Below are 21466 nucleotides of genomic sequence, written 5' to 3'. Positions count from 1 at the left end.
TTTTTACTTTTTTGAATTATTTTAAAAAATAATTATATAAACATGTATAATAATTTTAAATAAAATTTTAAATATAAAAATTATTTTTTAAAATATTAAAAATAAGTTAAAAACATCGCAGCTCAAACATGCTTTTATTTAAAAAAACAATTAGGAAACAACACCAAAATCTTCTCATGTTTTAAAATATTGCTATCAAAAATTTTTAAACTTAGAGTAGTAGTGTTTTTTTTTTTTTTTAATACTTCCATGTTTTCATACCATTTTTAAAAACTATTATTCTTTTAAAATAAGTTTTTATTATTTACATAAATAAATAAATCTTACAAAAGACTTTCACCCTTATACAATGACTCCCTGGATCATTGCATTTTTTAAGACCTCAGGAAGATGATTGGCAAGTTGAGGACAAAAATGGCTTCCACTGTCTAGATGCCCAGGAAAAGAACCTCGGGCTTATCAGATAAAAGGAAATTGTAGTAATTATAATGAAATCAGTTGTTAGAAATGACTCAGAGAATATACAAAAATTGAATAAGAAATTGGTCAAGGAATTTACGATATCAAATATCTTGGAAATCTTTGGGCCGGTATTTTTAAAATTTTGTTTTTAAAATAGAAAACAAAAAATAGTTTTTATTTTTTATTTTTGAAAAAAATTAGAGTGTTTGATAAAATGTTTTAAAAAACATTTTTTTTTTTAAATAAAAAGATAAGAAACTTGTTTGAATGAAATAATTTGTATCGTTTTTAAAGGTAATGTATTGTTTTTATTTTATATAAATTTTGTAAAATTAATTTATAATAATATGAAATCAAATTTAAGTTAAGTCTTATTAAAAAACAAAAATTGAATTTATAATTATATATGAATTAAAGATAAACAATTTTTTTTTAATTATGAAACAATCTTTTTATTGTAGTGAAAAAAAAAATTTATAAGATAAAAATGATTTTAATATTTATTTTTAGTGCAAGTCAAATAAGTACTTTAATTTTTTTTATTATGATTTCTTATGTCTTTTTAGAAACTTTTTTTTAAGTTAAAGAATCAAAATAATTTTTTAAATGTTTGATAAAATTAATGATATTTAGTAAGTTATTTTTATAAAAAGATTTTAAAAATAAAAAACAAGAAGACTTGTTTGGATAAATTATATATATATATATATATATATATATATATATATATATATTTTAAATTGTTTTGATTTTATAAAAACATTTTAAATTCAATTTATATAATATTAATTAATTAAATTTAATTGAAGCCTTATTGAAAATGAAAATAACTTTGTGATTACAAATAAATTATCAAATATGTAGTTTTTAGTAAAACATAAATAGTAATATTATAATAGAATCATAAATTATATTTTTAGTATAAAATATACTATTTTATTATATGTTAGAAAAATAACATTTTATTATATTCATAAATTTATGGTATTAATGAGTTTATTATTTAAGTTTTTAATTAATTTTAAAATTTAATGGATTTATTAACAAATTCAATTCATTAAGTCTTGTTTAATTTTAAATTAATTTGTCTAGCAAAAGAAAAAATTGGAAAATAATAGTTCTATGTTGAAGATATTAAATAAAGTATATGTTTCTCTTTGGTAAGTGAGAGCTGATAGAATAGTCAGCTAATGTATAGATGGTGGGACAGTCATACGAGCATTTCAAGTTTCAAGAGCTTCATACAATAATTTAATATTTAATGTTTGATATAAGAACATTATTGTAAAGTTGTGGGTGAAAAATAAAAATCGAAGTCTATGACTCCACTCCGGTTACCAAACGGGCCCCTAGTTCACCCTTTGGGGTTTTACCATCACCTTGAGAGGCAAACGCGGCCTTAGTTCACTGTCTGGAGGGGTTTCAGGAGGAGAAAAATGGCGATTGCAGAGGAACTGTACCCTAGCCAGGAGGACCTCCTCTACGAGGAGGAACTGCTTCGGAACCAGTTCAGCTTAAAGCTGTGGTGGAGATACCTCATCGCTCGAAGCGACTCACCCTTCAAGAAACGATTCTTGATCTACGAGCGAGCCCTCAAAGCCCTCCCCGGAAGCTACAAGCTCTGGTACGCTTACCTCCGCGAACGCCTAGAAATTGTTCGCAATCTCCCTATCAAACACTCACAATACGAAACCCTCAACAATACCTTCGAGCGTGCGCTGGTCACTATGCACAAGATGCCCCGAATTTGGATCATGTACCTCCAAACCCTAACCGATCAGGAGCTTCTCACTCGGACTCGAAGAACGTTCGACCGTGCTCTCTGCGCACTACCGGTGACCCAGCACGATCGAATTTGGGAGCCCTATCTCGTATTCGTGAGCAAAAAGGGTGTCCCCATCGAGACCTCGCTTAGGGTTTATCGGCGGTATTTGAAGTATGACCCCACCCACATTGAGGATTTTATTGAATTTCTTATGAATTCAGGTCTTTGGCAGGAGGCAGCAGAGAGGTTGGCTGGGGTTTTGAATGATGATCAGTTTTATTCGATTAAGGGAAAGACAAGGCATAGGTTGTGGTTGGAGTTGTGTGATTTGTTGACCAAGCATGCCACAGATGTTTCGGGGTTGAATGTAGATGCAATAATTCGGGGTGGAATTAGGAAGTTTACTGACGAGGTTGGGCGGCTGTGGACGTCACTTGCGGATTATTACATCAGGAGGAATTTAACTGAGAAGGCGAGAGATATTTTTGAAGAGGGTATGACCACAGTGGTTACAGTGAGGGATTTCAGTGTGATTTTTGATGCTTATTCACAGTTTGAGGAAAGTATGCTTGCATATAAAATGGAGAATATGGATAGTGATGAGGAGGAAGATGACGTTCAAGATAATGACACTGATGAGGAGGAAGATATTCGTTTGGATATTAATCTTTCAGTGGCAAATTTTGAGAAAAAGATCCTTCATGGGTTTTGGTTACACGATTTTAATGATGTTGATTTAAGATTGGCTCGGTTGGAGCATCTCATGGATAGAAGGCCAGAGTTGGCAAATAGTGTCCTTCTCCGGCAAAATCCCCATAATGTGGAGCAATGGCACCGGAGGATTAAGCTATTTGAGGGAAATCCTACAAAGCAGATATTGACTTACACTGAGGCTGTGAGAACGGTTGATCCCATGAAAGCAGTGGGAAAGCCTCATACTTTATGGGTTGCTTTTGCTAAGTTATATGAGAACCACAAAGATGTTGCCAATGCCAGAGTTATTTTTGATAAGGCTGTGCAAGTGAATTACAAAACTTTGGATAATCTGGCTAGTGTGTGGTGTGAGTGGGCAGAAATGGAATTGAGGCACAAGAATTTTAAAGGAGCACTAGAGCTGATGAGGCGTGCTACTGCAGAACCATCTGTTGAGGTCAAGCGAAAAGGTAACCTGTCCTCCATTTATTTATTCTTTATTTTTTATTTTTTTTCCTTGTTCTTGTTATTTGCTTGCTTGGCAGATCTGTTTATAATCTCCACTACCACAATTGATACCTACATGGTTGCAATGATTAAATATTCTAACATTCACATTGACTTGAAATCTCTTATGTCCAGAATGAAATCCAAATCCTGTGTAACATCATGGTGGGCTTTTAAAGTCAAATTTTATGACATTCTGTTGATTAGTTGATTTTGTACAATTGGATTCACACTCTTTTGCTATCAAAATATGAAAATAGATATGGACTGAATCATCTTTTTGTTTTTTTTTTTTAATGATTTGAAGAGTACGAAATGACATATATATAGGTTGTTCAAGACCTATTAAAATCGGAGACTCTATGCTTCTCAATCTACTCTAGAATAGGAAATTAAATTTGAATTACATATTGTCTATAAAAAAAATAAAAATTGAATCACATATCATAGTCCCAAATTTAGCTCCCTAAAATAACAAAATTAATTAAATCAAATATCCTAAAGTAACGCAATTTTTAATACTCCCCCTTCAAGTGGCTGATAGATGTCTATCATGCCCAATTTTCTAGTCAAGTAGTCAAATGTAGGTTTTAGTAGCCCCTTAGCAAATATATCAGACAGTTGTTTATTCATTGGAATACATGGCATACAAATAAGACCACTTTCTAATTTTTCTTTGATGAAGTGTCGGTGAACCTTTACATGTTTGGTTCAATCATGTTGCATCAAATTGTTGGCTATATTAATGGCAAATTTATTGTTAAGAGTAAAGCTTCATTGGGGCTTTCGTATTGGTTATTAATTCTTATAATAACCTCTTTAACCATAGAAGTCCATACATTCCTTGAGTAACAACTCTATATTTTACTTTTGTGCTACCTCATGCCACAACCGATTGCTTCTTACTTCTCCATATAACTAGACTTTCACCTACCATGGTATAGAAACTTAAGGTTGACATTCTATCTTTAACAGCTCTGGTCCACTCAGTGTCAATATATGCTTCAACTCTTAGATGTTCACCTTTTTTGAAGAGTAAACCTTTACCAAGTGTTCTTTCTAAATATCTAAGTATTCTGTGTACAGCTTCCATGTGTTCTTTATGGGATTAGTACACAAATTGACTCACCGCACTTACTGTAAATACTGTACAAGTCTCGCGTGTGATAGGTAGATAAATTTACTTACTAGTCATTGATTCCCTATCTACTTTCTTGCTCTTCTTAGATAGTCTAAGTTTTTCCCCTTTTTTTTTTTTTTGATAAGTAAAGGCAATTGTATTAAAAGAAAATGGTATACGCGAAGTATACAAAGCAACCAAAAAGGTACGAATGCACAAAAACTAGCAACCACACCCTAAGAAGAACTTAACCAATCCACAAAATCTAGCATGGACATAGAGTCATCCCCAATGTACAATCTAGCCCAATCCCAAAATGGATATAAAAAGAAGCTTTTGAAAGTTCAGTCTAAACTTTCACAATTCTCAAAGGCTCTCCTATTTCTCTCCCTCCAAATGGTCCAAAAAAGACATAAAGGAGCAACTTTCCAAGCCTTCTTCCTTTTTCTACCAACAAAGGAGCCTCCCCAACTCAAAAGCAAACCTCTCACCAAAAAGTTCATCATCCATTATGCATCAAATAAAGCGAAACTTAGCTGCCACAAAATGCGAGCTTTCAAATAATGTAGAAGAATATGATCACATGCTTTTTCTTCTTCTTTGCACATATAGCATCTATTAGGCATCTTCCAACCTCTCTTTCTGAGCCGATCCTAAGTCAAAATCTTGGTTTAAGTTGCCTCTAAAGCAAAGAAGCTTACTCTAACTGGAGCCTAGAGATTCCAATCTATACCATGAGGGAAAGGATCCGCTCCCTTGCTAACCAAGGAAGAGTAGAAGGACTTAAACTAAAAAGATGTCATTCTTTGTATCCACCCACACCAAAATACCCTCAAAATCCAAAGAGGGGGAATGACCATGCAACCTCCCAAAGAAGTTATCTACTTCCTCTAACTCCTAATCATTCAACTGTCTAAAGAACCTAGGATTTCAACTACCACCATCCCCAAACATCAACCACCCAAGCATCCTTAGAGGAGGCTATAGAAAAAAGATCTTGGAAACCATCCCTCAAAGGCACATCCCCACACCATTTATCCTTCTAGAACTTCACCTTGTTCCTAGAACCAACCCTGAAGCAAGTGTTGACTTTAAAAGCTTCCCAACAATTTCTGATTGCCTTCTATACCCCTACTTCATACCTCTCTCTCACCCTTTTCATGCACCAACCCCCATCCTCTTGCCCATACTTGCCAACAATTACCCGTTTCCAAAGAGGATCTCTTTTAGTTGCATATCTCCAAGACCACTTTCCTAAAAGGGCCTTATTAAAAGACGGAAGGTTTCTAAAACCCAAATCCCTTTTCGTTTTTTCCATGCACACAACTGACCAACTCAATAGATGTGGCTTGTTAACCAAAGCTCCCCCTCCCCAAAGGAAATCCCTTTCTATCTTTTCCAATCTAGCCACTACACTCTTGCTAAAAATTCAAAAACTCGTTCTTTTTCCAGCAACCTCTTGAACTGGGCAGCATCTTTGCCATTCTCCCATTCAGCTTCACAATACTAATCCCACTCTTGCCAAAGACCCTTAAGAATACCATAGTATTTCATGACACCTTGAGCTCCTTGTTTTGTTTCATGAATTTGGGTCTTGATCTCATATACTTAAGCCGAATTGCCCAAGCCTAAGGATGTCTCATTGACTGCATCCCAAATCTCTTTTGTGTTGATAAAAACAGATGTCTGTCCAATTTTTGGCTCCATTGAATTAACGAGCCAGGTCATCACCATCAAGTTTTTTGCCTTCCACGTTTGAAAAGCTACCTCATCTTTTTTATTTTCGGTGGTTGTGTTGCTTAAGTGAGAACCAAAATTTCCCTTGTCTTGGATAACCATCTTTACAGATTGAGATCACTGCAAATAGTTTTGTTCATTTAGTCTGTGAGATGTAATCCGAAGGTAAGGATTATCTGTGGCAGTAGCTTAAAATGCACATTGTGTCTGCTCAATGTTTGACTTGGATGTAGCTTTGTCACTTACACTGACATAATTTTGAATAGAGTTGGAATAGGGTTTTTTATGAGAAGGAAAATACATGAAAGGAATAGAATTAGAGGTAGGCTTTAATACCATGAAAACAGAGATAGTGAAATTAACTAATAAAATCTTCTAAAATAACACAATTTTCAACAAAATAGATTTAGATTTTTGATCCCTTTCAATGGCTGCTTGACATATGGAAGTAGCCTTTCAAAGAACGGACCTTAGTAAATGATGTAAGAACTCTTTTAATGTATTCTCTTTTTGGTTACCGCTCCATTAATAAATCAGGAATTGGAAATTTGTATTATTTTTTCAACAGTTAGTAACAATAACATGAAAACACAAATTCTCTCCATGTTTTGATTTTTGGTTAAATATCAGACTTAGATTGATTGGTGAATACCAGCATCAACATAGAAATTTATATATGTGTGTGTGTGTGTGTGTGTGTGTGTGTGTGAGTGAGTGAGAGAGAGAGAGAGATAGTGCCTTAGCAAAGGCTACTCTTTTGCCTTTAGCTATCAAAATAAAATTGGATTTTTGCTGCCTTGCAAAGGTTGCTTAACATATTAAATTGTACATAGGTGGAGGCTCATAGATTGGTTGGGTCTTTGTTGAGGGAGGGAGTTTTTTTTGAGTTCCTTCTTTTCTGTTTCTTTTATTTTTAGTGCTCATTGTATACGACCCGTGTGCCTTCGCTTTTTGCGTTTATATGATACTTTCTCTTATTTATTGAAAAAGAAAAAGAAAAAATGGAAGTGGCCCTTCTCATTGGGCTAGTTTTTGTGGATCTGGCTGCTTGGTTACTTGCTAACCAACTTTTGTACATCTTTGAAGGATTGCTCATCCTCCTTGTATTTATCAATTGATAGATGAATGAAGTTTGTTGTTTCTGATATATATATGGAAGTAGCCTTTGAAAAAGCAGACCTTTTTTAGTGATCAGAGAACGGCTTTAATGGATTCTCCTTTTGGTTGTCCCTCCATTAATGTTTCAGGGGTTGGACATTGTTGTTATTTTTTTTTCAACAGTTAGTAACAATATCTTAAAAATGCTGCAAGTTCTCTCGACATTTCTATATTTGGTTAAATATCAGAGAGAGATTGTTGAATACCACCATCAACATAGAAATTTTAGTGCTTGTGTGTGTGTATGAGAGAGAGAGAGAAAGAGAGAGAGAGAGCTCCAGTGTCTTATATGCATTCCATGTGCTTGAAATCTTGCCTTGTCAGTTTCAATTAAGAAGTGATACCATGTTATAATTTGTTCTACTATCATAGAAATTGGAAGTTTTGATCTAGAACTGTTCAAATTAAGAGCAAAAGCTGGGTTCAAGTGAAAGGGTAGTTTTAGAACTGATAACTAACACCTTCATTTATGGTTTGCATGGCATGCAGTGGCTGCTGATGGGAATGAGCCTGTGCAGATGAAACTGCACAAGTCCTTGCGAATTTGGACATTTTATGTTGATTTGGAAGAAAGCCTGGGAACTTTGGAGTCCACACGTGCTGTTTATGAGCGGATATTGGATTTAAGAATAGCCACTCCACAAATTATAATCAACTATTCATTGCTTTTGGAAGTATAGACATTCCTCCTACTATTCTTCTATTTTGTTCATTTATTATTCATTTAATTTGTTTCATTGGATGGATATTAAATATTTCATATTTGATCTGTGCAGGAACATAAATACTTTGAGGATGCTTTCAAGGTGTATGAAAGAGGTGTAAAGATATTTAAATACCCTCATGTAAAGGATATATGGGTCACATATCTGTCCAAATTTGTGAAAAGGTATGGGAAATCCAAATTGGAACGTGCAAGAGAGTTGTTTGAGCACGCTGTTGAAATGGTATGGTTATTTTGATCCCTTTAATCGTAGTTTAATGATTTTAGTTGCTTGGTTGTTTTGGTTACCATCTAATTGATGTGTGTTTTGCATTGCTGAACTGTGTTTGAGCTTGCTTCTGGAGGTGATCATGTCATCTTTGGAGAAGCTTTAGTTCTCTGTTGTGTGGATTGAAATGTCAAGTCAACCACCCACCTACTCCAACCTATCCCTTTGGTCATTAGTTTAGTGCTAAACAATACCATACCACTCTCCATAAGGATTTGAGTAAACTTCCCTGAAACCCCAAAGCACGAACTCACAGATGGATACTAAATGAGGCAAGGCTCATTGACAGCAGATGTCAAAAATTTTCTGCTTAATTTGAATAGCATGATTGGTTATGAGAATTCTGAGACTCTGTTCCTTTTAGACCGACATATGTATATGTCTGGTACACATTTAGAACAAGAAAATAAGGTTCAATAAATGGTTGGGCAGAAGGTTTACATAAGGAGTGCCCTTGAGGCCTGACTCAAGTGGTAAAGGGATGGGGAGGGTTTGTGGGAGGTTCCAAGTTCAAGTCCCCTTGGGGACAAAAAAATTACCTATAAAAAAAAAAAGGTTTACACAAGGAGTCAATATGGCATAATCCTTAGTAACTAAGTTTAGACCTTCTGTGTAAAATTGAACCCAAAATTTTATTTATTCCTTTCTGAAAATTTGTATGTGATTAGTAGATCTTTTAATTAAGTTGCTTGCTTCATTTTGGTTCTTGGTGCTTCAAATTTTAGCTTAGTTGCCTGTTTCACTGTTTATTTAATGGTGCTGTAACAATCAAGGAAATAATTTGTTTAAAACAATTATTTGTTTCATTTTATTTTTTGATAGTCAAACAAGCATATATATATAAAAGACACCAATCAAAGAGCAGGGCCACACCCCAATTACACGGGAGGTATACAAAGGGTGCCAAAACAACAAACAGAACTACCTCAAACATGCACTCAAGACACCCTCCCACTAACACACACTAAACCAATCAATAATATTTGCTTCATTGAACAAAAGATGCATAAGCACATGTTCTAGGTCAAGTTTTTAGGGTAGTTTCTTTTGCATTATTACCATGAATTTGAGTGTGAATGCAGCATAATGTTTCTAAGGGTTGGTTACAGCATAATGTTTGTGCGCTCCCGTCTTCTTACTTGGGTCTTCCCTTGGGTGCTTGTTTCAAGGATGTAGTATTTTGGGATAGCATGGAGGAGAGGCTTTGGAAAAGACTATTGATTTGGAAAAGACAATATATTTCCAAATGGGGTAGGCTTATCTTAATTCGGAGCACTCTTTTCAGTATACCTATTTATTTTATGTCTCTGTTTTGTATTCCAAGGAGAGTTATATTGAGGTTGGAGCAGATCCAAAGGGATTTTCTTTGGGGAGGAGGGGCCCTTGAGAGGAAGCCTCATTTAGTATGTTAGTCTATTGCCTGTTTAGATAAACGTAAGGGTGGTTTGGGATTGAGGAATTTGGCGTTGCTTAATAAGGCCCTCTTGTGCTAATGGAGTTGGCGTTTTGCAGTGGAAAGGGAGGCCTTTTGGAGGTAAGTTATTTATTGGAAGTATGGGGAAGAAGAGGGTGGGTGGCGTTGATGTGAAGTGGGAGAAAGGCTTGGGGTAGATTTGTGGAAAGCCATCAAGAGAGAATGGGATGTTATGGGTGGTAATGTGATATTTTTTATGGGGAATGGGAGGAGGGTTAGATTTTGGAAGGACAGATGGTATGGTGACGATCCTATGCACCTCTTTTCCCTCCTTATTTGCTATATCCTCATCCAAAGAGGCTTGGGTGGAAGATATTTGGAACCATTCTGGAGGGGGAGTTTGGGATCCCCATTTCTCTATGCGACACAACAATTGGGAGGTGATTGATGTGGAGTGTTTTTTCCAAAGATTGCCAGGAAGAAGGGTGTGTAGAGATATGGAAGATTAGGTGGTATGGACAAAGTTAAAGGATGGTAAATTTACAATCAAATCTCTCTATAAGGCTTTGGAACTGGAGAGACGAGGATTTTCTTGCAAGTGTAATTTGGAACTCATGGGTGCCACCAAGGGTGGGTTTCTTTGCTTAGGTAGCTGCTTGGAATAAGGTCTTAACCTTGAATCGGATTCAGAGGAGAGGGTAGTCGTTAGCAAATAGATGTTACTTGTATCTTCAAGAGGAAGAGTCTCTTGATCACATCATTTTGCACTACAAAATGGCAAGGAGTCTCTGACACTTGTTGTTTTCTTTGTTTGGGGTGTCGTGGTTACTTCCGGTATTAGTTAGAGAGACGTTGTTAGGTTGACATGGTTTTTTTGTGGGTAAGAAAGGGAAAAAAGTGTGGCGAGCTACTCCCTTGTGCCTTTTTTGGATAGTTTGGAAGGAAAGAAATAGTAGGGTGTTTAGAACTTGCTTCAGGGTTGGTTCGGGGAACAAGGTGAAGTTTTGGAAGGATGGATGGTGCGAGGATTTGCCATTGAGGGATGTTTTCCCGAATCTTTTTTCTATAACTTTCTCTAAAGATGCTCGGATGGTTGATGTTTGGGACAATGGTAGTTGGAATCCTAGGTTTATTAGACAATTGAATGATTTGGAATTGAAAAAGGTAGACAACTTCTTTGGGAGGCTGCATGTTCATTCCCTTCTATGGATTCTGAGGACTTAGTGGAGTGGGCGAACACAAAGAGTGGTGTTTTTTTAGTTAAGTCCTTCTACTCCTTGGCTAGTAGGAGAGCAGATCCTTTCCTTCATGGTATAGTTTGGAACTCTTGGGCTCCTATTAGAGTTAGCTTCTTTGCTTATGAGATAGCTTGAGGGAAGATTTTGACTCTAGATGAACTCAAAAAGAGGGGTTGGAAGATGTCTAATAGATGTTATATGTGCAAAAAAGAAGAAACGAGTGATCATATTCTTCTTCATCGTCCGAAAGCTCGTATTTTGTGGCAGCTGAGTTTTGCTTTATTTAGTGTTCAGTGGGTGATGCACACTTCAGTGAGAGGGTTGCTCTTGGGTTGGGGAGGCTTTTTTGTTGGTAGAAAAAAGAAAAAGACTTGGAATGTTGTTCCTTTATGCCTTTTTTGGACCATTTGGAAGGAGAGGAATAGGAGAGCCTTTGAAATTGTGAAAGTTTAGATCATTCTTTTAAAAGTTTTTTTTTGTATCTATTTTGGGATTGAGTTAGATTGTATATTGGGGATGACTCTTTGTCCATGCTTGATTTTGTCGATCGGTTAGGAACTCTGTAGGGTGCAGTTGTTTTTGTGTATCTGCGCCGTTTTGCTTTTATTTGCTTGTATACATCGTGTATACTTTTTTTTTTTTAATACAATTGCTTTTACCTATCAAAAAAAAGAAAAAAAGAAAGAAAGAAAGAAATAGTAGGGTGTTTGAAGATGAGGGTCATTCGGTACAAGGGTGTAAATTTTGTTTCATTTGTAACCTTTGGAAGTGGGTTATAAGGGGTTTTTAGGTTCCGACCCTTTTGTTGTTGATTTTGTAGATTGGTTGGACTCTGTTTGAGGGGGTGTTGTTTTTGTTGGCCCCTGTTTTTTTTTAAGCGCTCTTAGGCATCCTTTGTATACTTCTTGTATACTTTGGGGCGCTTTTCTGGAGTACCTTGTTTTAATATATTGCTATTTACCCATCAAAAAAACAATCTAATGTAATGAATAGTAGTTCAGTTGGAGGGGCAAGAAGGTTTATAAACTTAGGTTTCAGGAGTGTTTTCTGTAGAAACAGCATTTTTCATCTTTCAGCCCTAGGAATGAGCTGAACTATCTCTGAAAGACATTAGCATCCATCTCTATTTGTAATCATCCTCTGCATTCAAAAAGAATCTGGAAGCATATGCATTAATGAATACTCATATTAACCAGATCCTTTGGTTTGTTGATGTTTTTATGAAACATAATTTATCTGTATGTAATTTTTTTTATAGGTTTGTTTTTGTTATTTTTATTTATCAAGCTGAAATGTACTTTTTCTTTCATTATTAATTTGTGATAATGCTGACTTCATCATGTTTATCTCTTGATTGTCTATCAGGCTCCAGCTGAATCTGTGAAGCCTTTGTATATGCAATATGCTAAGCTGGAAGAGGACTTTGGTTTAGCTAAGCGAGCTATGAAGGTTTATGATCAAGCTGCTAAGGCAGTTCCTAACAATGAAAAATTGAGCATGTATGAAATTTACATTGCACGTGCTTCTGAAATATTTGGCATTCCAAAGACAAGAGAAATATATGAGCAGGCGATCACATCCGGTGTTCCAGACAAAGATGTGAAGACAATGTGCATGAAGTATGCAGAGCTGGAGAAGAGTTTGGGTGAAATTGACCGTGCCCGTGGTATATTTGTATATGCATCTCAACTGGCAGATCCACGATCAGATGCAGATTTTTGGAATAAGTGGCATGAGTTTGAGGTCCAGCATGGTAATGAAGACACCTTTAGAGAAATGCTTCGAATCAAACGAAGTGTCTCAGCTAGCTACAGCCAGGTAATTCTTCCTTGATTTTTTGGTTTTTTGGTTTTTGTGTGTGGATCTGAAAAGAATAATTCATTGATCATGAATTGAAGTGTACAAGAAGGAAAAGTCATGACTACAAAGAGGCACAGAAGAGTCCCTTAAAGGAGCCTGAAATAAAGTCACTATATGTTTTCTTTCTTCTTTCCCTAGCTGCCTCCATTTTTTTTATTTATTTTTTATTTTTTGTGCAAACTAAAAACACATGGACCTTGTTTGCCCGTTAGGGTGTCCAGTTGGTTAGAGCAAATACCAAGATGTGTGGTAAAGACATGGTTCTGGGTTTGATTCTTGCTGCTAGTTGAATTCCCTGGATCACCTGGTGCTGGTCAGCATCCCAAGGTTTGGGTCCTCATGGAGAGTCTGACAGGCTTGCCCATGGAAGGTTCGTCGGTTATAAAAAAATACATTGACCTTGTTTGGCTCATGAATGGCCAGAATAAGACTCTCATCTAGATAATCTGTTCTAGGAATAGGTGTCTTGAGATATGGTGATTTCTCATTCTAGTGTTGGAATTACCCTGGTTTTAAAGTTAGGAAAAGATATCTATTCTCATTGAAGTGTTTGGTTGGTTTAGAGAAAGAACCACCTGATTTGATGATTTCCATTGCTACCCTTTTAACTCCACCTATAATTCATCTATTCTATTAAGTATTATCTTGTTGGTCTTGAAATGCATATGGTCTATGATGTATTGTTTTGTTAGTCTTGAAATGGATATGATCTATGATGTATTATCCTGTTAATTTTGAAATGCATAAAGTCTATTAAGTATCATTACAGTATTTGAATACATATGATAAGATTTGAATTTTACCTATAAAAAAAAATTACAGTATTTGAATATATATGGTTCATTTTCATTTAAATTTTTTAATGGATGTAACTAAACTATTTTTCATCATTATCCTTTCATTGCATTTGGTGAATATGCTTATCAGATCAACAACCGCTGAACATATATAATATGATTATGTATGACATCAAGCATACATTGTCCGAACATGTGATTATTTACTGATCCCCAAAATGTGAAAGGCCATATACACTGAAGGGCATATTGTAGGACTTATGACTACGACGGTAATTTTTTTTTGAATGTAAGCATAGTTGTTTAGATATTCTATCTATTCTCTAAAAGAATAGATAAAAATAACATTTTGAGTGTAGCAATGATTGTATTTATCTGCTTTGAGGGACTAGAGGGATTGGAAGTGTTGGTGAAAGATTTGCTTTAAATACTTTGTATTTGTGTTCAAATTTTGTTTGGATTGTTGCTTTATCTCCTTGTTTGATTTCTTAGACAGTCTTAGAAGGGCTAAGGTGTTGGCTTTTGATTTTGGCACAAAAACTAATTTTTGACAGGGTTTAGGTTCAGTTCTAATTTTTGTTCTTCTTGCAGACACACTTTCTACTTCCAGAATATCTGATGCAGAAGGATCCAAAGCTGAACTTGGATGAAGCAATGGACACATTGAAGCAAGCTGGGGTCCCTGAAGATGAAATGGCCGCCCTAGAAAGGCAGTTAGTGCCAACAGCCAATAACACTGCTGCTAAAGAGAGCAGTCGGAAAGTTGGTTTTGTTAGTGCTGGAGTGGAATCACAGCCAGATGAAGGAATAAAAGTAACTGCAAATCATGAAGACATTGAGCTGCCAGAAGAGAGTGACTCGGAAGATGAAAAGGTGGAGATTGCCCAGAAGGATATTCCAAATGCGGTGTTTGGAGGTTTGGTCCGGAAGAGGGAAGAAGCTGATGGGGATGGGGATGGGGATGGGGATGAGGATGGAGCTGCCAGTAAAGATAAAGACCGAGACAGCCAACTTGGTGCACTGGAGAGAATAAAAAGACAAAGGCAGGCCTGATTTCGTGTATGCATCTGGAACTAATTAATCTATGTATGAAATTTTGACCCATTATTTTTCACATACAAACTTTCAGTAGTCCAAGGAGTAGTTGCCTTTCAGAAATGAACTACAAGATTAGTTCATTGTAGTCTAAACTTGTACGTTTCCATCGGCATGTTGTGTCCATCCGGTATTATCACACAGAGACGCCCTCACTTCACAGCTCAGAACCAACTCTTCCCAACCTGGGAATCGAGATATGGTTTCATTTTCCCTGAAAATCTCCCAGAATTCCATATGATGGTTTTCTGTTTTTGCTTTTGCCTTTTTATTTTATTTGTTCTCCCCTCCTAATTACAGGATGTTTTGGGACGCCAGGGTTTGTCTCATGGGCATAACCTCTAGGAATATTAAGCCCACCAGTCAAACCACAATCACCACCATTTTTACCGTAGTTCACTTAATTCATCAAGCTCTGGATAAGGAAAGAGTGGAATAAAAAATTGCGTCTGTTGAGAGAGAGAGAGAGTCACCGCCCAAACAAGCTCAATTCAGTTGCAAGTTTCAGCCTCTCAGATGGTTTTCATGCTACCAAACAAGGAGTGAAGTCGGTGCAGTTCATGAAACCCTTTTAAGGACAAATCTTGGCCTCTAACCTAAACTTTCCTTCATTCAATCACAAAGAGACACATCATCTCTAGAGATAAACCCCTCAAAGCCACTCTCCACACGATATTTCATCATGAAGATTCCCCTCTGGCAAGACAGGCTGGTGCCAAGTGCCCGCCCACCACTCACCATCAACATGCTCTGACCCATCTCAGCAGTGGTCATTCGGATAAGTAAATGATAACTACCTTACCAGTAACGTCTTAAGCAGGGATAATTATACTTTTCTTTGACTTGACAAGTCTCTGCCGGAAAACTTGACCCAGTTGGACTCAGGCTGAAATTTTTTTAATACAAACATTTCTACCTGCTTAGCCAAAAATGGTAAAACGTGTCCCTCCTATTTGAAATTTGAAATGACATCGTCATCATTTTTTTCCAATTTTTTAAAAGTAAATCTATCCTGAAGAATAAAATTATGTGTAAATTAATAAAATTATCCAAGTCATTCATTTAAACATGAAAGCAAGCACACTAAATTTCCCTTTTTCTTTTTACAAACCATGATGTGACTATGTTTTAGCTCCCACTAAGGAAGAAAAAAAAACATCTAAAATGAAAAAAATGAAAAAACAAAAACACAAGTTCTCGACCACAACCCTTTTTTGGACTTCTGAAACAGAGTAAATATTTTAAAAAACAAATAAAATATTTTCTATTTTCTATATCTCTAGCCCCATGATGCCTCTTCAATTACTGGGCTCCACGGCTGATCATCTCCTTGTACTGATTCAATGATTCTTCTCTCTGCAACCTCATCTCCTCGTTAAACTTCTTAATGAACGCTTCAACTCGCCGGTTCAACTCATCCTGACTCAGCGACGGATCTTTCCTGAGCTTCACGGAGTCCAGAGGCGAAGTGAGAGAGGGTGGTGGGTTGTTCGTACGGTCCTTGAACGTCTCTGATTTGTTCACTCTCTGAGGTGACGTGTCCTCTCTTACTACGATGTGACGCCCATGATTCTCCCACGTATCAGATTTCTTCAGGTGTCTCGTCAACGGCATGGGACGGCCGTCCGTTATCATCTTCCATGTGTTCTCCAGCGTCTCGTGTCGTTTTGGCTTCGATACTCTTAGAACTTTTCCTCCTGAAGTTTGAAGGACAACGAAAAATGAAATGATCCGTTTACAAAAGATTGTACTTTAATAATGAAAGGAAAAGAACGAGCTACTACGACTGTGCCGTTGGAAAGGTCATTTTCTTATCCTGTTTGATTGCCAAGAAAAAAGGAGAAAAAAAAAAAATCAAAATTAATGTATATTTAAAAATATACTTTTCAACTTTTTCGCATCTTTCTCCGCACCATATTCGGAATGTTAAGATCCAATCCAAGTGCCATTAAAAAATTTTGCATGTCAAATAGGCGCCATAAGTTTGAACTTTCCAAGCCACCAAACAGACAAAGCATCGTCCTCGGCCTTGCCAAGGCTGTCACCAATGGAGAAGGAAAGGGCAAGCAAAAACGACACCGTTTCAAAGTAATTTCCATGGATGGAAATTAACACGTGTAAAGGTCCGATAACAGTAATAATTTATAGAATCTGACAAAAATAGCCGGAATAAATTTAAAACTGAAATTTTATTATCGGTGTTCAAATCTCTAGAGGAAGGCAAGGGTTGGTTGGTGTGGTGAGCTACCGGCTAGCTGAAATGGAATTTTATCGGAAAAAATAATAAATAAAGGAGAGTTCATTCAATTTCAACCAAATGCAGAAATTCAATTAATAAACAAATAGTACCTTCGGGACTGGCTTTAATCGGCTTCCGGTGACCGAACCTAGAAGAAACCAGAGGTTTCTCCGTAGATAAGAGACACTCCAGCGGAATCTCGGACGACTCTCTCCTCAAGAGCGGCGATGGCGGCAGCGGCGGAGTTGTGGACCTCGAGATCACCAACTCCTCTTCATCTTCAACTACCGGACTGTCCGCCACGGTCTTCACCTCCGAAATCGTAACTTCACGCTGCTCATACACTATCGGCGTCTCCAAGCCGACAAACTCCGGCGGGTTCTTCATTTCGTAAGTGAACTCAGTCCTTTCATCTTCCGGATCCTTCGCCGCCGTCTCCGGCCGATCTTGGTGGTTCATTCGGTGAAACTTTGAAGAAGCAGCGATGGTGATGATGATGCCATTGATGATGACGTAGAGATAAGGAGGTTTGAGCCACGAGCGGAAAGAGCTCCACATCACAGGAACTCCGGAAACAGCAAATTCTGAGATAACCGGTATGGATTGCCTAAGAATCACAGCCATGGACACAACACCAATTGAGATCAGTGCAACTTTGAGGGAGAGTAGCCACGTGCTAGAGCTTCGAGACACGAACGCCATCCTTTTCGGTGAGTAGAGGTTGTGAGTTGGTCGGAATCTTTACCTTCTACGGTGAACAGGAGAGTCCAAACAGTCTTTCAAGTGGGGTGACTCGGAAAGAGTGTAGAGTATGAAGATATATAGAGGTCGGGGCGGAGGACGCGGTTTCTGACGATGAAGTATGGGCCGTTGGATCTGAGACTTTGTGGGCCCTGAGCACCCAAGCCCATGATGCTTGACTATTATGTACACTGGCCCACATTAAAAAAAAGGCTTATACTACAAATAAAGAATTAAGTTATGGATGATGAGGCCCATCCAAAGGGTGCGGGTGGTTTTCATATCCATCTTATTTCAGTATTTTACCAGAATACCCTTATATATATATATATATATATAATATTCATTTACAAATATCTTTCTTTAAAAATAGATTGATTAGATATTATTCAAGCTTCAATGATTAAAAATGATAATCGATTTTAAAAATTTATCATTTTTATTTTGTTACCAAGTCCAATCAACCAAACCACCGAAATATTAAAATTTGATTTTTTGTATCTTATATTTTATCATTTTTAATATTCCACCTACTAAATAATTTTTATTTGTTCAATGTACAATGAACACCTTTAGGAGGACAAATTTGCATTTCACATCAAAAGGAATCCATATTAGTTTTACTGAATATTTAACAACTTATATTCTGAATCTAAATTATTAAATAAAGATAAAGATAAAATCAAAGTTAGATACAAATAAATAAATAAATAAATAAATATAAGGTAAAAGAAATAACATTTGAATACTGATATATGAAATTCATACAAAGATGAGATGATTGTCGAGACATAAAAAAAAAGATGTATGTGGTCATATTATTTTTAATTTAAATGCGGATTTTGAATAAGATACCAAAACTATATAAAAACAACATTTCGGTTATTTTTTATATATGAATATGACAAAACAATGAGAAACACTTAAACTAGTATTCAACAATGATCATTATTTTGCAGAATATGTAGTTTTAAGAAATGATGAATTAATTGTCCAAAACAATGGATTCTTAAACTTAAAAATTAAAGATGACTAAAAAATAGCAATAAATTATTATAATAAAAAAATAATATTTCTAATTGATGGTAGATGAAAGGGTTGATTGTATCCATCAACTCCTTGTGTTCAAATATCGTGGACACTTGGATGAATGTACTATAAGGTTAAGGTATGCATCTTTCTTGACATCAATTACTTTTAGAAAATTTGGTAGCGTCTGAGGTCTTATAAGTGGTATCAGAGTCGAGGTCAGGAATTCCAACCCCTAAGTATGTCATGGGGGAAATTGTTGGCAGATTAAAGGATTGACTACGTTTATCAACTCTTCTTATGTTCGAATGTCATGAGCTTTTGGTTGAGTTTGAGGTCTTATACTAATTTTATTATATTATTAAGATGAGATATTTGGAAATTATCTCATGCTATAAATGTTTATAATAAGTAAATAGAATAACACATTGTTTAGTTAAAAAATATGTTTATAATATTAAGTTGATTATATAATGGTCAATTTTTTTTTTAAAATGTTATAAAATTTGGTTCCGAATATTATTATAACTTATCTGGGCTTCTAATTCATAGTATATTTTCATAAATGAAAAAAAAATAAAAATCGATCATTATCCTCAAGGCAAAAACTTTACTTATTTAAGAAACTCCCAATCAAAGTGCACAAATGATGACATAAGAAATGGTAAATGTAAAGAGAAGCTTCAAGAAACAAAAGCTTTCTTGAGAGGGGGGTCAGACTTCAGAGTGCAATAATCTTTCTAGAGAAGCTAAATCCGGAAGCGGTGTTTTCAGGAATTACAGAATTTAGTAGGCAACAGTACTTTGTTATGTTTTTTTATGCGTCAGAGACATTTGAATTTTTAAGTGATCCAAATTCTCAACGGTCATGTACTATGTATATATATAGTATATGACCGTTGCCCGCGGAAGCTTGTCCCAGGATCCTGGAGCGGCGGTCCCATGGCTGCGGCGTGGCTTGGCCACTCCACGTGCCCGATGCCCTCGTATCTGCACCACCCAAAGGTTTTCTTTCTTTCTTTCTTTCTTTAAGAAGAAAAGGGAAAAAGCATCTTGCTCTTTGGGCTGAGAGCCTGAGACGGTGCGGGACATTTTTCTTTTGTTTCAAGAATATGAGTGAATTATTTGATGGGTCCATATGATTGGGTTGAATTTGGTACGTTGATTGAGGTTCAAGCTTGTGCCATAGATGGTCTACCAAATTATTTAAAAATTTTTCAGTTCAAACTTCAAACACCACCTTTGATTAAAAAATGTTATTTTTTTCAAGTACCCTTTACAATTTTTCTTAAATTTAAGAATATAAGGTTTCTTAACGAGGATGGTATGCGTGTGTGGGCAGTTGTTACTGGTGGGAGTCAAAGGAGAAGGTGATTGACCCACGATTAGGGCAATACACGTAAGTGGTATAGCATTCACTTTTTCAATTCATGCCAAAATTTGGGTAACCGTCAAAATCATACCGTTAACAAATCTTCCCACGAACTCAACTAACCCCCACAACCCACAAGCTGACCATGCACCCCCATGCATTCTATATTAATTCTTTACATTATTTTATAAAGAAAAATCTTCAGGTTTTGTTGACACTATAAGATGTGGATAATGACACATTATCCCTAATTTTCTAAGTCATGATCGGCGGATTTTGAAATGAGAAAGGGGCGACACCTTTGATGGAATTAAGCAAAAGTGAAATGTCACGTGTGAAAGCGTCGACTTGGTAGAGGAACGACTTGTTTTGTGGGCAACGAGGGTGTATTTATTGTGGTGCAACTTGATGTGGTAGTCACCCGTTTGTGATGGACAAGCAAATAAATGACGGTTGGATAATATTGGGTTGTGATTTGCTTTATAAGCTATTGTTTTATCAATTTTTTTTTTGGTATCGAAATAAGCAAACATCATCCGGGTTTTTCTCACACCCAAAAACATAGCATTTGATTGTTGGTTGGTAGGTCATTGTTTTGGATTCCAAAAAATACATGATTTGACTGTTGGTTGATGAGTCATTGTTTTGGATTCCAATTGTCCAATGTAGTTGAGGCAAATGCCATGTCCAAAATTTTTAGTAAGGTTATGTCATCCCTGAAATTGAGTTTGTCCAAATTTTCCTACACTCTAATTTTAAATCCTAAGTCTCTAAATTTCTTCTTTAAATGCAGATATAGTAAGATTTGTCTCAACCAAAGACTAGGGCTTCACTTTATGTTCCTTGTACTCCATTTTGTGAGTCCTGTTTGCCTTAAAATAATGGTAAATCAAAAAAAAAAAAAAAAAAAGACTAGAACAGCTTATGCTGCAGGTATGGGCATTAGGTCCTCAAATCTAACCTACTCTTCAATCTCAAGAAAGATGGAAGTCCAGCCACCGAAATCAAGCGTTCATATGGCAATTGCCAAGAAATGGAAAATGGGGTAGGGCCCACAAAGAGGCTCAGCAGTTAGTACTTTTTTTCAGTTCGTCTAACCACCGTTCTCTTTTCATGCGTTATCTAAACCAAGTGTTTAATTTGGTCTTGTAAAGTTTGTAAGATATCCTATTATGAGTGTGAAAGAAGTAATTTCAAGGAGATTAGGTTAATTGTAGTTGACAGTGACGGTCACAGGAGAAGGGACT

General features: G+C 36.1%; 2 protein-coding genes across 3 annotated transcripts; one reads left to right on the top strand and one right to left on the bottom strand.

Moving 5' to 3' along the window:
* Positions 1-1802: 1802 nt before the first annotated feature.
* LOC117923771 (pre-mRNA-splicing factor SYF1) lies at positions 1803-14979 on the top strand. The gene is made up of 5 exons (XM_034842214.1): positions 1803-3390; positions 7932-8116; positions 8219-8389; positions 12452-12904; positions 14335-14979. Exons 1-5 carry the CDS (start codon positions 1899-1901, stop codon positions 14794-14796), a joined length of 2763 nt encoding a protein of 920 aa, XP_034698105.1. The 5' UTR covers positions 1803-1898; the 3' UTR covers positions 14797-14979.
* Positions 14980-15863: 884 nt separating this feature from the next.
* Positions 15864-17870, bottom strand: LOC117922901. 2 transcript variants are annotated; one of them, XM_034841109.1, is made up of 2 exons: positions 17188-17870; positions 15864-16541 (listed from the first exon to the last, which is right to left on the bottom strand). In XM_034841109.1, exons 1-2 carry the CDS (start codon positions 17777-17779, stop codon positions 16141-16143), a joined length of 993 nt encoding a protein of 330 aa, XP_034697000.1. In that variant the 5' UTR covers positions 17780-17870; the 3' UTR covers positions 15864-16140. The 2 variants fall into 2 exon arrangements, with proteins under 2 accessions (XP_034697000.1, XP_034697001.1); XM_034841110.1 differs by having other exon boundaries at positions 15864-16535.
* Positions 17871-21466: the final 3596 nt, after the last annotated feature.

The sequence above is a fragment of the Vitis riparia genome, chromosome 10 (genome assembly GCF_004353265.1).
Source record: "Vitis riparia cultivar Riparia Gloire de Montpellier isolate 1030 chromosome 10, EGFV_Vit.rip_1.0, whole genome shotgun sequence".
Taxonomy (NCBI): Eukaryota; Viridiplantae; Streptophyta; class Magnoliopsida; order Vitales; family Vitaceae; genus Vitis; species Vitis riparia.
The sequence above is the reverse complement of the archived record's forward strand: the minus strand, read 5'-3'. Positions and strand labels throughout refer to the sequence as shown.

Bases quoted from the DNA above. Each gene is read 5' to 3' on its own strand.
- LOC117923771 (XM_034842214.1), top strand. From the start codon at position 1,899: ATGGCGATTGCAGAGGAACTGTACCCTAGCCAGGAGGACCTCCTCTAC. The intron at 8,390-12,451 runs GTATGGTTATTT...ATTGTCTATCAG, and splicing joins TTGAGCACGCTGTTGAAATG to GCTCCAGCTGAATCTGTGAA. The intron at 12,905-14,334 runs GTAATTCTTCCT...TTCTTCTTGCAG, and splicing joins TCTCAGCTAGCTACAGCCAG to ACACACTTTCTACTTCCAGA.
- LOC117922901 (XM_034841109.1), bottom strand. From the start codon at position 17,779: ATGGCGTTCGTGTCTCGAAGCTCTAGCACGTGGCTACTCTCCCTCAAA. The intron at 16,542-17,187 runs GTACTATTTGTT...TTGTCCTTCAAA, and splicing joins GATTAAAGCCAGTCCCGAAG to CTTCAGGAGGAAAAGTTCTA.